Source organism: Xenopus laevis, chromosome 6L, assembly GCF_017654675.1.
Source record: "Xenopus laevis strain J_2021 chromosome 6L, Xenopus_laevis_v10.1, whole genome shotgun sequence".
Classification (NCBI taxonomy): domain Eukaryota; kingdom Metazoa; phylum Chordata; class Amphibia; order Anura; family Pipidae; genus Xenopus; species Xenopus laevis.
Genome location: NC_054381.1, coordinates 157,959,845 through 157,976,642, shown reverse-complemented (window position 1 = coordinate 157,976,642; position 16,798 = coordinate 157,959,845). Strand labels below are relative to the sequence as shown.

At 40.9% G+C, this 16,798-nt stretch overlaps 1 protein-coding gene across 18 annotated transcripts in view; it reads left to right on the top strand.

Moving 5' to 3' along the window:
- ptk2.L (protein tyrosine kinase 2 L homeolog) overlaps nt 1–16,798 on the top strand; it is a 215,009-nt gene that overhangs the window by 108,739 nt on the left and 89,472 nt on the right. For all 18 annotated transcript variants that reach the window (XM_041565379.1, XM_041565370.1, XM_041565366.1 and 15 more), the window contains 2 exon segments: nt 1,149–1,315; nt 7,039–7,126. In XM_041565379.1, the coding sequence (XP_041421313.1) occupies nt 1,149–1,315; nt 7,039–7,126 (255 nt within the window).

Below are 16,798 nucleotides of genomic sequence, written 5' to 3'. Positions count from 1 at the left end.
TTCACCTTCTAAAGCAGCTCTGGGAAGGGGGTCGCTGACCCTGTTATTTGTTCTAAATTGGTACATTTAGTTGATACATTTCTTTTCTTTGTCCCTGAGTTTCATTGATACAATAGTTGCTAATATTCCACAGATGCTGCTGAGAAATGTATCAACTAATGCAGTAAATGTGTAACGATTTAGTGTCTATACCTGAATTACTGAGCAGCCAGACTGAAACACCAGAGACAAAGACAGGAACATTAAACTTAGATTTTGGAAAAACAATAAAAATTAAAAAATGGAAGGTAATTGAAGAACGCCTTTATTTCTGGTGATCAATCTGAAAACAATTGAACTGAAAAAAGTGCTTGGAAGGTGAACAACCTCTATAAGGGGGTTACAGTGGAACCTTTATTTAAATTTTCCCTCATTTTACATTGCTGTTTCATGGTCCCACCTATATATTATGTATAATACATGATTTTACATTTTCCCATTTACACCATTTTTTTCTGGTCCCCTGAAAAACTTAAAATGGGGGCAGTAACATAATTAGAGGGGGCGGGCCCTGGTGCGTGAGGCGCAGCTGTGCCCCCACACCCCTCCGTATGGCCACCATTTCAGTGGCGCGCGGGCTGCAGGGGGCCCTGAAGGTGTGCGGGCCTTGGCCCGCTCGCACCCCCTGCTCCCCTGGTAGTTCCGCCACTGAATGGGGGTTATACTGTATTTTCTAAAGGTTCAAGTTGTGTTTTACAAATTTTCATATTTTGGGTCAAAAATCTAATTTTCGGGTTTATAAAAAAAAAAAAAAAAAAAAAAAAAAACGTGAATTTTTATTATACCCCGACCCTGGAAATCTTGAATCCGAAAACACGCCATGTAAAACCTGTCGAGGTCATGTAGAAGTCAATGGCAAGTCGAATTCAATGAATCGAGTTTTTTTTCTGTTTGCGTTTTTTCTTAAATAAGAAACCATTCAAGTTGTGAGTTCATTCGAGGTATAAAAAACGGTAACATGCGACCTTTGATAAATAAGTGTCAGGCTTTTTAGTTGTCTCCTCTCTCAGCCCTTCTTTCCATTTTCATTTCTGACCTGCCTGTATGTTCATTAATTCTTCTCCCCTTTATCCCTTAACGACAGATTCTAATTGTGCCGTGTCTTACAGGGAATCATCCAGAAGATTGTAGACAGTCACAAAGTAAAGAATGTGGCTTCCTACGGGTTACGGCTCAGTCACTTGCACTCGGAGGAGGTTCACTGGTTGCACCCGGACATCGGGGTGTCCCATATTAGAGAGAAATACGAACAGTCCCATCCACCAGAAGAATGGAAGTGAGTTTATTTCTTTACTTTGTTCTTTTACAAATAATCCATTCTGTTCTTTTAAACATTTATTATAAGTTAAAATTAAAAACTTAAAGGGGTTGCTCACCTTCAAGTTAATGTTTAGTATCATGTAGAGAGGGATATTCTGAGATAATTTGCAATTGGTTTTCATTTTTTATTATTTGTGGTTTTTAAGTTATTTACCTTTTTATTCAACAGCTCTCCAGTTTGCAATATTATCAATTTGGTTGCTATGGTCCAAATTACCCTAGCAACCATGCACTGATTTAAATAAGAGACTGGAATATGAATAGGAGAGGCCTGAATAGAAAGAGGAGTAATGAAAAGTAGCAGTAACAATACAATTGTAGCCTTACAGAGTGTTTGTTTTTTTAGAGGGGGTCGGAGAAGAAGGCAAATAATAATAAAAAATAAAAAAAAAACATGAAAAATAAATAATGAAAACCATTTAAAAAGTTGCTTAGAATATGACATACTGAAAGTTAAGTTAAAGGAGAATTCAACCCGTAACTCCTCCCCCCCACCCCCCAGCCTAACTGGTACCCGGGGCAAATGCCCCTAACTTTTTACTTACCCCTCCGTGCAGAATCTGTCCTCAGGAGTTCACGGCCGCCATCTTCTTTTCTTCTTTAAACTTCGGAAGCAGACCATCGTTTTCGGTGCAAGCGCAGTTGGAGTCATCTTCTGGTCCCGAACAACTGCGCATGCACCGAAAGTCACGAAAATTTCTGACATTTTTCACGACTCGCGGAAATTTTCGTGACTTTCAGCGCATGCGCAGTTGTTCGGCATCTGAAGATGACTCCAACTGCTCATGCGTCGAAAACGACGGTCTGCTTCTGTGGTTTAATGAAGAAAAAGAAGATGGCGGCCGTGAACTCCCTAGGACAGAATGTGCACAGAGGGGTAAGTAAAAAGTTTTGGGCATTTGCCCCGGTTACCAGGTAGGGTGGGGGGGGGCAAGGAGGGGGTTCTACAAAGGGTAGGGTTTTTTATGTTACAGGTTGAATTCTCCTTTATGGGTGAACCACCCCTTTAACACAAAATCATTGGGGGGGGGGGGTAGCAGCTAGTAAGGAATCTCCCCTGCGGGCTACTTTCAGTACTGTACTGGCAGATTTATCCCTTCTTGCAGGTATCCCTTACACCCCCTCACTGTGCAGGTTTACAGTATAGTCATTTCTCCTACTTTACTGCACTGCTGTTCATGCACTTGGCAAGGGAAAGCTGGGTGATGACAAGATGAGAGCTACATTGAAAATTAAGGATTTTAATTACTGGGGGGGGGGATGCTTAACAATTTGGCACCCCCTAATATTTTAAATTTTTCGCCTTTAAAGTCTCCCTTCCTTCAATTCAGCCTGTTAGCTTTTATGTTATTGAGATTTTAGTACATGGAAAGCCATTTAGCAGACTGAGCTCCGGATATTTTCTTATAGAGGATGAGGACTCAGCAGGAAGATGCAGGAGAAGCCCTAAGGTCAGGCTCACGCTGGCTATTAAGCCATTAGCTTGGATGATTTATGCATCTTTTGAAACTATTCTATATTTCATGAACTCATCATTGGGTTGCTGACTGGATGCTATTTTACCAACATGATGCCAATGTCATTAATAGGCAAGAAATCTAATGGATATAGGCAGCCCGGTCCTTTATTCCAGAAAAGGTGGCAACGTTTGTTATTTCTCCAGTGCAGGAACCCTTGAACCTTTTCCAATGATTAAATGCAGATGGAGCCCTCAATACATGGCTGGCTGCCCATTTATAATGATTCTACTGTGCAAAGGCCAACTCAGTGCTGTGCGCTCTTCTGTGTTACCATTAATAGCATAACAAATGTATAGTTGCTACAGGCAACCCCACACTAGCAATCTGTACGTTCTGGGGTCACTGTAAGATCCCATAGACTTAGTGGCGTAACTAGGGGGGTTGTGCAAAAATCCCGAAAAATTTGATTTTTTATTAATTTATTTTTTATTTATAAAATCAGGCTTTTAAAAAAAAATCACAAACTTTTTGGAATTTATAGAACCCAGAGGATGGAAAAGTCCGAATTAGAAAATTCAGCATCTTAGACCTGTCAAGGTTGCATATAAATAAATGGTAGAAATCCCAATGATTTTTTGATGTGCGCTGGGTTTCGTGCAATACCCCAAAGTTTTCAGGCAAAAAATCAAGTGAAAAATCTTCAAGTGAAAAATCAAAAAAAAAAACCCATGAGAATTGGATTTTTTTCCCCGCAAAGCAAATTTTCATAAAATGTAATACAGGTATGGGACCTTTTATCCAGAATGCTTGGGACCTGGCATTTTCCAGATAACGGATCTTTCTGTAATTTGCATCTTCATACCGTAAGTCTACTAGAAAATCATGTAAAACTTAAATTCACCCAATAGGCTGGTTTTTCTTCCAAAAAGGATTAATTATATCTTAGTTTGGATCAAGTACAAGGTACTGTTTTTATTATTGCAATGAAAAAGGAAATCATTTTTAAAAAATTGGATTATTTGGATAAAATGGAGTCTATGGGAGACAACCTTTCCGTAATTCGGAGCTTTCTGGATAACGGGTTTCCGGATAACGGGTCCCATACCTGTAATAAATACAGGTAAAAAACCTGAGCGGATTTGATCGGAGTTTGTAGCAGAAAATGTTGAGATAAAATCGGACTTTGATAAATAACCCCCTAGATGTTACTTGTCCCCACAGCAAATTAATTTTAAGTCCCCCAACGTATCTATAGGTTGTCCTGTATTACAAGTATCTATTTAACATGTTCATTAATTAGAGCCTCATGGGGGCCCCCTATACCTCGTGGGCTCCATGCAGCCGCAGGGTCTGCTTCCTCTGTAGTTGCGCCCCTGCATAGACTCACTATTGGGGGGCTGTCTGGCCTATTTTGAATCTCAGTCCGGACCTGGAATAGTTATAGGATCTAATAAAGTATCTGGAGCACATAATCCAAAAGCTCCAAAATACAGGAATGACATTTCCCATTAAAGGATCAGTAACATCAAAAAAAAATTAAAAGTTAGTTTGTATACTACGGGGGGAAAAACACAAACGCATATTAAACTTTAAAATCGGCCAGTCTTTATTTAGAAATAACTCACCGAATCTCCGCTTGTGCTTCTCTTCAGAAAAGGCGATCGGGTGATCCATTGTGCGGTGCTCGATTTCTCCTCCCTGCCTTCCTTATAGGAGATATCCAGGGAGGATACATCGAGCGCCGCACAATGAATAGTCGCCCTGCCGCCTTTTCTGAAGAGAATCACAAGCAGAGATTATTTAAGTTATTTCTAAAAATAGACTTGACGAATCTCAGCTTGCGCTTCTCTTCCGAAAAGGCGTCAAGGTGATGATCCATCGTGCGCTCAGTTTCTCCCCCCTGGCTATCTCCTATAAGGAAGGCAGTGAGGAGAAATCGAGTGCCGCACAATGGATCACCTGATCGCCTTTTCTGAAGAGAAGTGCAAGCTGAAATTCGGTAAGTTATTTCTAAAAAAAAATACTTTGCTATTTTAAAGTTTAATATGTGTCGGTGGTTTTTTTTTTTTTTCGTAGTAGACAAACAAATTTTTTTTTTTTTTTTATTAACTTGTTTTTATTGCAATGACATAGTAAAATCACAGGAAATAATAAGAAAATATTCGTCAAGCAGACAATATAGTGATTACGAAATCGAAGTAAACAGCTTAACAATTTTCAAACAAATTTTTTTAACATTTTTTTGATGTTACTGGTCCTTTAAATATGAAAACCGCATTGTGCAAGCTAACTTGTTTGAAGTAAATGTTAAATATGAGCTGTACTTGGGCCATAGCCATGAATATTTATCATTTAAACTCATCCGAAAACTACGAGTGACCCTTTACTCCTAAACTAAAAGATGTGAGTTGATTCCATCTTTTGCAAGGGTGGGAGGCAGGGATGTGTTTAGCATTTTTCAGTATGATATTGTAATAGAACATTTTATTTTGGGTATAAAATTCACGGCATGTCCTTACTGTGTGATACAGAAGCTCCATCTTCTCCTTATCTCTTTTAACCTGTTTGCACAGTAATTGCCTAGTGCTCAGTGTTCTTCTTTATCTGTGCTCCCTGTATTTATACCTTTTTATTAGGGATGCACCAAATCCACTATTTTGGATTCGGCCGAACCCCGAATCCTTCGCGAGAGATTCGGCCGAATACCGAACCGAATCCTAATTTGCATATGCAAATTAGGGGTGGGAAGGGGAAAACATTTTTTACTTCCTTGTTTTGTGACAAAAAGTCACGCGATTTCCCTCCCTGTCCCTAATTTGCATATGCAAATTAGGATTTGGATTTGGTTCGGCCTGGCAGAAGGATTCGGCCGAATCCCAAACCGAATCCTGGATTCGATGCATCCCTACTTTTTATTGAAATGTATTAAAAATCTGTTTTCTCCTATCAAGCGGTTACATGCTGTTCTGGACTTTAGCTTTCTCTTATATCAATGAATACTTGCTATTAGCTGCCAGTCTTTGGCTCACACTGACTTAGAGGCATATTTATCAAAGGTCGAATTTCGAATTCAAGCGAGTTTTTAAAAAAACTGACATTAATTCGAAACTCAACCAATCGAAATGTATTAATAAAATCGAATTTTTACATTAGAGCGACATGAAAACTTGAATTTGAATCGAATCTGAAATAAACTTGAATGTCAGGAAGGCTGCAAACAACTCCAAATTGATCCCTGGCCCTCTACCATTGACTTGTACAGCAATTCGTCAGGTTTTATGTGGCTAATAGTCAAATTTGAGTTCTTAAAGGGCCAGAGTATGAGAACTTGAAAAGCCCCAAAGCAGATCATTTCCACTTCAACTAACCGAACTAAACTTTTTTATATATATATATATATAACAAGGGAAAGTTGTGCTCACCACTATTTTTTAAAACCATTAGGCGGGGGGGGGTGCAATGAGGGTGTGACCACAAAATACATATAGTCAACTACAAAAGGTCCTCTGCACTCAACCCATTATCAATATATTTAAGACAGAGACATTTTGTGCTACTGCTACTGAAAAATGCCTTACCCTTTAAACAAAACAGGGATTGTTTGTCCATATATTGCAATATATTTAAGCTGAACAACTACATCAAAGTCATCCCATATCTGGCCAGTCCTATGCTCAATTTTCATCTGATTCATTAAGAATTCAATTGCTTCATTATACATTTTACACAGGGACTAAGTTTTACCTGCAATTTACTAGCTGCTTTCAAAGTAAAACTCCCAAACTGCTGTCTTAAATATATTGATAATGGGTTGAGTGCAGAGGATCTCTTGTATATATATTAAATTAAGCATCAACCATAAATCAAGGAAATTAGAAAATTCAGCATTATCATTACACACTACTGTCAGAGATAAAGGTTAGTAGCCTTCCAGTTCTTCATCACGTTCTGGCCCTTCTTCTGGTCTGAGGGCCACACTGTGAGTGCCACTTTTACACCGATACTGAGAGGCTCTGATAGGCAGATACAAATCTTCACTCTAATCTAATGGAGTCTGATACCCATACACCCAGGCTGAAAGTAGAAACAATCAGGCAGAATGAGAGTTACAGTTCAGCAATAGTTGGGGAGGCACGAGGTGAAGGTACTATTTACGTCTGCAACATAACTAGGACTTGCTGTGCTTTTCTGATACATTTAAACGTTTGCACATTTGCAGGTACGAGCTTAGAATTCGATATTTGCCTAAAGGATTTGTAAACCAGTTCACAGAAGACAAACCAACGCTGAATTTCTTTTATCAGCAGGTAAGTGCACATGTAACAAGTAGATCACTCCCCAGTATTCCCGCCCTAGGGAACCAACGATCCGATCACAATGAGAAATGAACTGATGTCTTTTGAAAAATGTTTTTTCCCCATAACAGTATTTAAAGCTTCTCTTCCCAGCATGCTCAGCTATCCATTGGGTGTCAGGTGGGACAACTTCAGACTGAAAGTCCCGGCACCCCACAGACAGCTGAATGTTGGCTAATGTAGAGGACTAGAGATTTCTTGGCCCTGCTGATACAGTGTGAAATTCCAGCCCCGCTTCCAATGTCATTAACAAAGATCCTCACATGCCGAGCACAAATAATACAACTTCTACACTCATTTCCCATGTTTTTTGTTTGCAAGACTCTATTGCCCTTGAGCTGCGGCCTTCACATTCTTATTTATTCAGCGCTTCTCTGGGGGATCGGACAAATTGTTTTTTTTTTATCCCAGGGTCAGTGCAGAGCTATTTTAAGTGATAGAATAGGAATATTTACATTTGGCTAAAACATATTCCCATATGAAGAATAGTCCTTGTATTCCTCGCTTCTTAGGGCAAGGCCAGACGTGGAGTTTTTAAATTGCGTTTTTAAAAAGCTCAGTCGGGTGAAAAATACGCATAAACTGCACTACCACTGAAACTAATGGAAAACACACTATGGCAATTCTCACAGGGCGTTTGCAAGCGGAAATCCGCTACGGGACGCCATTTTTCAGCAGAAACGGCAAAACATCAAGAAACTACCAAATCAATAGACTCTATGGGATCTGCACATTTGAAACCACACTTTACATAAATACGCAGCATATTTTAAATATGGCGTCCAAATTCTTGCAAGATAAATGACACATATACGTTATTACGGCAACGTAATTGCGTTGCGTATTGACGATAATTCCTGCTCCACTTTGCATGTAAATAGCTTTTCTATTTCTAGCCAGCGGAATTAAGGGAAACGAGAACAATGAAAAGTGCATGTTGGGAAAAGAAACCTATTTGCTGAAAAACGAATGTTGATGGTCGCGTGTGGTTTCAGTGGCGTATTTACGCCCGCCCGAGCTTTTTAAAAAACGCAATGTAGAAATGCCACGTCTGGCCTTGCCCGTAGCAGTTTAATTGCATTGTAGAAAAAAAAGCTATTTATAATTCAGTTTCAGGATTTCTTTTGAAAACCGTAACATTTATAACATTTAATAGCAACTTTGTCAACGAGGGCTGAGGTAATATTAATGGACAAGTAACACTAGGGACATGATTAGACTTTACAAGTACATTAGAGGACATTATAGACAAATAGCAGGGGACCTTTTTACCCATAAAGAGAATCACCGTACCAGAGGCCTCCCCTTCAGACAAGAAGAAAAGAACTTTCATTTGAAGCAACGTAGGGGGTTCTTCCCAGTGAGGACAGTGAGGTTGGGGAATGCACTGCCGGGTGATGTTGTGATGCTGATTCAGTTAATGACTATAAGAGGGACTTGGATGATTTCTTGGACAGACATAATACAAAGGCTATTGTGATACTAAACTCTATAGTTAGTATAGATATGGGGATATATCATTTATGTGACAGTAGGGAGGGGTGTGTGTATGGGGCTGGGTTTTCATTTGGAGGGGTTGGACTTGATGGACTTTGTCTTTTTTCAACCCAATTTAACTATGTAACTATGATAATGTCGATCATAAATTGTGGAGGGATTAATTTTGGCTTAAGGGGGTTGTTCACCTTTGAGGTCACTTTTAGTATGTTAGGGCAGAGAGACACGCTCAGATTCAGGGAGATTAGTCGCCCAGCAACTAATCTCCTCTTCTTCAGGGCGACTAATCACGAGGAAACGTCGCGCCTTCATAAAACGAAGCGCTCTGAGTGCCATCCCGCCAACGATTTAGTTTCTAGCCGGCGGGAGGCTAGAAATCTCCCCGAATCTGAGCCTGTGTCTCTGCCCTTATAGAATATCCAGTTCCTAGAAACTTTGCAATTGGTCTTCATTATTTATATTTTAGAGTTATTTCCATTTTTCTTCTGACTTTCCAGCTTTCAAATGTCACTGACCCATCTAAAAAACAAATGCTTCCCACGACCTGGACCCCACCTCCCTCAATCCGTGCCCGCCACAGAAGGGGCGGGGCGAGCAGGCGCATGTCTATAAAACCAGAAGCCAGCGGTGTAAGGTCGCGGCGAGGAGAGCAGGCAGAAGAGCTCAACCTGAACCCACAAATGGGGGTGCGAGGTCGGCCCGAACATACCGAACATACCCAACCCGCGGGTATCGGGCAAGCCTGCACATCACTACTACTAATATATATTGTTATTGCTATTTTTTATTACTCCTCTTTCTATTTAGGCCTCTCCTATTGCAGTCTCTTATTCAAATCAGTGCATGGTTGCTAGGGGAATTTGGACCCTAGTAACAACATTATTGCAATTGCAAACTGGAGAGCTGCTGAATAAAAAGCTAAACAACTCAAAAAATACAAATTATAAAAAATTAAAACCAATTACAAATTGTCTCCGTATATAACTCTCTACATCATACTAACAGTTAACTCAAATGTGAACAACCCCTTTAATATTAGACTTTTTAATCATTCCTGCCCATCCATTGGTCAGATTGCTATAGTCTGCTAATTCTATTTATGCCGGCACATTGCTATACAAAAGAAAGATGGCTGCTCTCGGACATGATCATTTTGCTGTATTATGGATGCAGGTGGCCAGCCCACAACTTTGGTTTGTTCACCTTGAACTATTAGTATGATGTAGAGAGTGAAATTCTCAGACAATTTGCAATTGGTTTTCATTTTTAATTATTCAGCTTTTTATTCAGCAGCTCTTAAATTTGCAATTTCAGCAGTCTTCTTCAAATTACCCTAAAGCTGGCCTTAGACTCAAACATTCGCTCGTTTGGCGTCATTGAACGATCAAATTACGATACGCTCCGACGGGTCAGTTGGTTAAAAATTAAACCTTCCCGATTGATATCGTGGCCAGATATCGATGGGGAAGACCCGTCGGAAGCCCCCATACACGGGCAGATAAGCTGTCAAATTGGTCCAAACGACTGATATCGGCAGCTTTATCTGCCTGTGTATGGTCACCTTAACAACCATGCACTGATTTGAATAAGAGACTGGAATATGAATAGGAGAGGCCTGAATAGAAAGGTGAGGAATAAAAAGAAGTAAAAACAATACATTTGTGCCTTACAGAGCATTTGTTTTAGATGGGGCCAGTGACCCCCATTTGAAAGCTGGAAAGAGTCAGAAGAAAAGGGGCAAATAATTGAAAAACTATAATAAATAAATAATGAAGACCAATTAAAAAGTTGCTTTGAATTGTCCATTCTATACCATACTAACATAAGCACCGCTTTAATGTTTATATAGTATTCTACAGCTAGATCTGTTTCCTTCCTCCTTTATCAGCCTCGCTGCATTTCCCCCGTGTGCTGCAGAAATCAGATCAATTCACTGTGTGATTCTGTTCCAGCGCCGGTGATTTGTTTTCTCAGGAGAAAGGCAGTTTGTTTGCTCAGCGTGAGAGACCAGGGCCTTGTCCTTCCAGCACATTGTAAAGTGAGCATTTATCTTGCAAAATATTTAACGCCATCCAAGGTCACAGGCTCTCGGCAAATCACATTGGCTCCAAGAACATTTCACTCCTGGCTTCTCTTTCTGATGCCGGAAGATCAGATTCATAATATTCCGAATTTTTTTTTTCTTTACAGTTACATTTCATACAAGGTAAATTCATTTGACTTGTGTTTCCATATTATATGAAAGGAAGGGTTTTGTTTTCCTGTATTGAATGACCGTGCTTCTGCAGTCGACTTTATTATATAAACGTTGCTTGGGAGTAATGATCAGTCTAGGGGAATAATGTAGGGCAGTTTCTGATTGGGCGTTACTGCTCTACATTAAAGTCTATTCTCATTTGGGGAATTTCCACCTAAATCTCACATTTCAGTAGAGATTTCCCCATGGAACTGGAGCTAACTGGGACATTAACCATGAGGTTTCAGCAGCTCTACCCTAATCTTTATGAAAGCTGCCCATTTCTACAAAGGATTGGCCCTAACACTTGTATCCCCGGCCTCTGAACTTGGCCATATCAGACAGAGTTGTGACATGAAGTAAAATTAAGCTAAAAAAAAAGCCACATGATGAGTATGAAGTTAATTTAAAGGAGAATTCAACCCATAATAATAAAAAAAAAACCACCTACCCTGGGCAGACTCCCCTCCCCCCCAGCCTACCTGCCACCCCCACCCCCCCCCCCCGGGGGGCAAATGCCACTAATTTTCTACTCACTTCTCCGGTAATCTTAGTCTATTGACGGCATTTTAGGAGCATGCGCAGTTGGAGTAACTTTCCTGTCCTGAACAACTGCGCATGTGCCGAAAGTAACAAATATTACTGAAAATTCAGAATTTTCGGAATTTTCGTGACTTTTGGCGCATGCGCAGTGGTTCGCGACCAAAAATTTACTCCAACTGCGCATGCGCCAAAATAGAACAAAGAAAGAAGATGGCTGCCGTGATCTCCGAGGCCAGAATCTGCACTGAGGGGTGAGTAAAAATTAGGGGCATTTGCCCGGGGGCGGGGCAGGTAGGCTGGGGGGGATGAGGGAGGGGGGTCTACCCAGGGTAGGGGGGAGGGTTTTTTTTATTACGGGTTGAGTTCTCCTTTAAAGGTGAACCACCCCTACCCTGTGTGTGTTTATAGAAATGATGTGTACTTCTCTTTAGAATTAACTAGTAAAGCCAGGGTCGGGCCGGCCCAGATCCGCACCCTGTGGTTCCTCTTCTTGCTGTGAATGGCTTGAAGAAGGGCCTGAAGAACACAGTATGTGGCAGCAGAGCACATTGGTGGGGGGCCCTGAGACTAAAGCCCCCCAGTCCAGCCCTGAGTAAAGCTGTACTATGTGCCTAATGCCGGGGACTCCTGCAGCTACAAGTGTGGCCATCAGGATAGGGAATAATGAGACCAAAGGTAACTTTTTAGCTGCATCGAAATTGCAAGACTAGAAATCTGTAGGCTCTGTGCTTTGCCTCCCTGCTGATCAGCTGTGAAAAACAATCCGTTTATTGTTGGGCACGAGACCAGTGGCCAGTCCTTCACATCGATTGGGAAGGTTAAGCCAATTCCTATTCAAACAAGTTGCATGTATGGAGAGGAATTTCTCTGTTTGAGTATAACCCGCCTGTCCTTGCTTCTCACAGCTTTTCCTTCCCCTGACCCATTTCTATCAGTTAATTTATAATCCTGTGCGTTCTCAGCTACTTAATAACTTGCCCTAATTAGCACATTTGTCACCAGTGTTCTGCCGTATGTCCTCTCGTGTTGTCACATGGAAGATTAGCAGCAGTGTCAAACTGTTCTGTGGCCATGATCAGCAGTGCAGTATCGGCTGTATATGGATTGGCTGCTCTCTAGATCACTTTTTCCTCTAATGCTAATATCCCTTCTCTATCAGATATTCACATTAAGAAGAACTATAATCCCAGGTTTTATAGCCGTCCTGTACATTGTGTAGCACTGGTGCTGAATTGCTACAAGCAGCCTCCTGTATGAAATGGTATTGTCTGCCCGGAGGTCTTATCCTCCTTATAATGACAGGTCAATACAATCAATGAAAACTAAAACCACATTTTTGTATGTTTTCAGTTCTCTGTATCAATGAATAAAATAATGACCTACACCCCTCCTCACACATTTCCCAGCAAACAGATACAGATGAAACTACACCTGAATGGGATTCGGCCAACCCCTGAGTTGTTTGTGAATGATTCTGCTGAATAGTGAACCAAATCTGAGCCATAATTTACATATGCAAATTATGGCTAGGAAGGGTGAAAGATGGTGAAATGCATGTGCAGTTAAACATTTTTTTTTTTACTTTTTGTTTGTGTGACAAACTCACGTGATCTTAAGGATTCAGGTTCAGCCAGCCACTTAAATCCTGGATTGGGTGCATGCCTAATAAGTATTTAGATTCAGCAGGAACAGCCCCCTAAGTGTATAGGTATTGAGCTCATAGTAATGTAACAGTTCAGCTCATAGTCTGTACAGAGAAATTCCATAAAACTATGGCAGCATAGGTATTCCCTGTACTAAGCACAATTCAGCAGGAACAGCCCTAAGTTTGCTCATAGTCTGTACAGAGAGATCCCATAAAACTATGACAGCATAGGTATTCCCTGTACTAAGCACAATTCAGCAGGAACAGCCCCTAAGTTTGCTCATAGTCTGTACAGAGAGATCCCATAAAACTATGGCAGCATAGGTATTCCCTGTACTAAGCACAATTCCGCAGGAACAGTCCCCTAAGTTTGCTCATAGTCTGTACAGAGAGATCCCATAAAACTATGACAGCATAGGTATTCCCTGTACTAAGCACAATTCAGCAGGAACAGTCCCCTAAGTTTGCTCATAGTCTATACAGAGAGATCCCATAAAACTATGGCAGCATAGGTATTCCCTGTACTAAGCACAATTCAGCAGGAACAGTCTCCTAAGTTTGCTCATAGTCTTTAAAGAGAGATCCCATAAAACTATGGCAGCATAGGTATTCCCCTGTACTAAGCACAATTCAGCAGGAACAGTCCCTAAGTTTGCTCATAGTCTGTAAAGAGAGATCCCATAAAACTATGACAGCATAGGTATTCCCCTGTACTAAGCACAATTCAGCAGGAACTGTCCCCTAAGTTTGCTCATAGTCTGTACAGAGAGATCCCATAAAACTATGACAGCATAGGTATTCCCCCGTACTAAGCACAATTCAGCAGGAACAGTCCCTAAGTTTGCTCATAGTCTGTAAAGAGAGATCCCATAAAACTATGGCAGCATAGGTATTCCCCTGTACTAAGCACAATTCAGCAGGAACAGTCCCCTAAGTTTGCTCATAGTCTGTAGAGAGAGATCCCATAAAACTATGGCAGCATAGGTATTCCCCCGTACTAAGCACAATTCAGCAGGAACTGTCCCCTAAGTTTGCTCATAGTCATATGGCAGAATCATTTATTATATTTCAGCTCAGCCTGCTGGCAATGGTGACTCGTATCTTATCCCAAAAGTTGGATTTTGACAGTTTGACCAGTAAATTCTGTATATTTTTGGGCAAAAAGAAAGGCGTTGTGGGATATTCCCTTTGCCTCGTTGTTATAAGAAGCATAAGGTGTGTGAGTGCTTCCGTTCTGTTATTATCAGTAATATCAGGGCTCCTATATCCCATAACCAGATGAGCTGTGCATCGCTCTCCTTTGTTGGACTTGAGATTATCCTGCTGCAGATCCATTTGCTCCTTGTGGATACAAGATCAGAGGGGAGCACAATGCCGTGGCATCTGGAGCCTGTACTGCTGCCCAAATAATCTCTTTCCAGCTGCCACAGAATGGAGAGTTTATTGCAGAACTACAACACACGAGAGGGGAGCCCTTTAACTGGGTCATGGCAAAGATCAACTGCAGAGAGAGCAAAGGCTGTGAATTTGTGCAAGGAGGCTGTGAATGTGGAAACAGATGAAGGCAGATGGCCGACACATACTACCTGCAGCTGTTGGGACTGCCTGTCGTTCTGCATCCATAATGCTGCTTTGTTGTGCTGCTGCCTACACTGCACTCATGTCTATTTGCCACAGGGTTTCGGTGAGCTCTCCGTGCATCAGAGACTAACGAAGTACAGCATTACTGGTCGTGACATGCATGGATTCCTGCTTTTTATATGGATAGACAGAATTTATAGAGGAAAGCTCTATAAAAGGGATAATGTACCCCCTGCTGTAAATGATAAGGATATTAGAAGTCACTGAGAGGTTGTTCTGTGACTATATAAAGGCACAAGGCTGCAGGGAACTCTGAGTATCACTCATGTATTATAAGGGATAATGTACCCCCTACTGTAAATGATAAGGATATTAGAAGTCACTGAGGGGTTGTTCTGTGACCATATAAAGGCACAAGGCTGCAGGCTGAGTTATACAGGGAACTCTGAGTATCACTCATGTATTATAAGGGATAATGTACCCCCTACTGTAAATGATAAGGATATTAGAAGTCACTGAGGGGTTGTTCTGTGACCATATAAAGACACAAGGCTGCAGGCTGAGTTATACAGGGAACTCTTGGTATCACTCATGTATTATAAGGGATAATGTACCCCCTACTGTAAATGATAAGGATATTAGAAGTCACTGAGAGGTTTTTCTGTGACCATATAAAGACACAAGGCTGCAGGCTGAGTTATACAGGGAACTCTGAGTATCACTCATGTATTATAAGGGATAATGTACCCCCTACTGTAAATGATAAGGATATTAGAAGTCACTGAGGGGTTGTTCTGTGACCATATAAAGGCACAAGGCTGCAGGCTGAGTTATACAGGGAACTCTGAGTATCACTCATGTATTATAAGGGATAATGTACCCCCTACTGTAAATGATAAGGATATTAGAAATTTCTTAGAGGTGCTGTGTGCTGTGTCACAATGGGTCCAGAACAACAACTGGGGAATGCCATTACACATGAGTTGGTGGCAGCAGGAGAACATTTTCAGATAATTCACAGCAGTTAAATATTGTAATATTGAATGAGTCTCATAAATATAATCTTTACACTATATTCTTTATGAACCCCATGAATGGAAGCTTTGCATTATTGGTATTATTGGTATTGTTGCTGTGCTGGGAGTGAATGGAGAGGAGCGAGTGACTGTGGAACTGACGAGTCAGGAAGTATTTGCAATTAAGGATGTAAAATTAAATATTGATCTGAGAAAATGCACATTCTCTGGCTATTAGACATTTCCTTTAGCTGAGAGGGGGCCCAGTGACTCTGACCGAAGTCTGTTATTGGGGGTCTGACAGCAGAGAGGGAAGAGGAAGCAGCGACAGCTGGAGTGTAATTGGTGTAAATGAATGGGCGGCCATCATGGTTCCCTCTTAGTCGTGCTCTAATGTGTTTATAATTTCATTGTGTCTGGGCCTGCTCTCCACCATCAAACTGTCTGCATCCAAATGGCCTGTTCTCTTTTCTTTCTAATTCAATCCGTGCGAATCAGTGCGTTTTTGCTGAAGGAAAGGGGTCAGAATTTGCTCTGGCAAGAAAATCTCTTACTTTAATATTTGTATTTTTGGTTCAGAGTAAGTGTCTCATGGGATTAGTCTTAATTAAATTAGTTTTACTGCCCTTGTGCCTGGGGATGCTTGTTACTGCTCTACTGAGACTGGCCAATAGAAAACATGGCTGACGTGGGTTAGAATTGTGTCCTTTCTGCTCATGGGCCTGAGTTTAATTCCAGTTTTACATGGAGTGGGGCTCATTTATAATCACTGGGCAGTAATCCATGGCAACCAATCAAATGTTTGCTTTCATTCTTCAACCTGCAGCGGGCTGAAAAAAGCCACTCACTGATTGGTTGTTTTCTCCCATAAGCAGGTTATTTGGCTCCTAATAGCCCTATATAAAAAAGAATAATACAGGTATAAGTTCCGTTATCCAGAAAGCTCAGAATTACAGGATGGCCATTTCCCATAGACTACATTTTTTTTTATTATTTGATTCAAATTATTTTCTTTTTCTATGTAATAATAACTTTTACTTGATCCCGACTAAGCTATAATTAATCCTTATCAGTGGCAAACCAATCCTATCGTTGTTTTTTTTTAA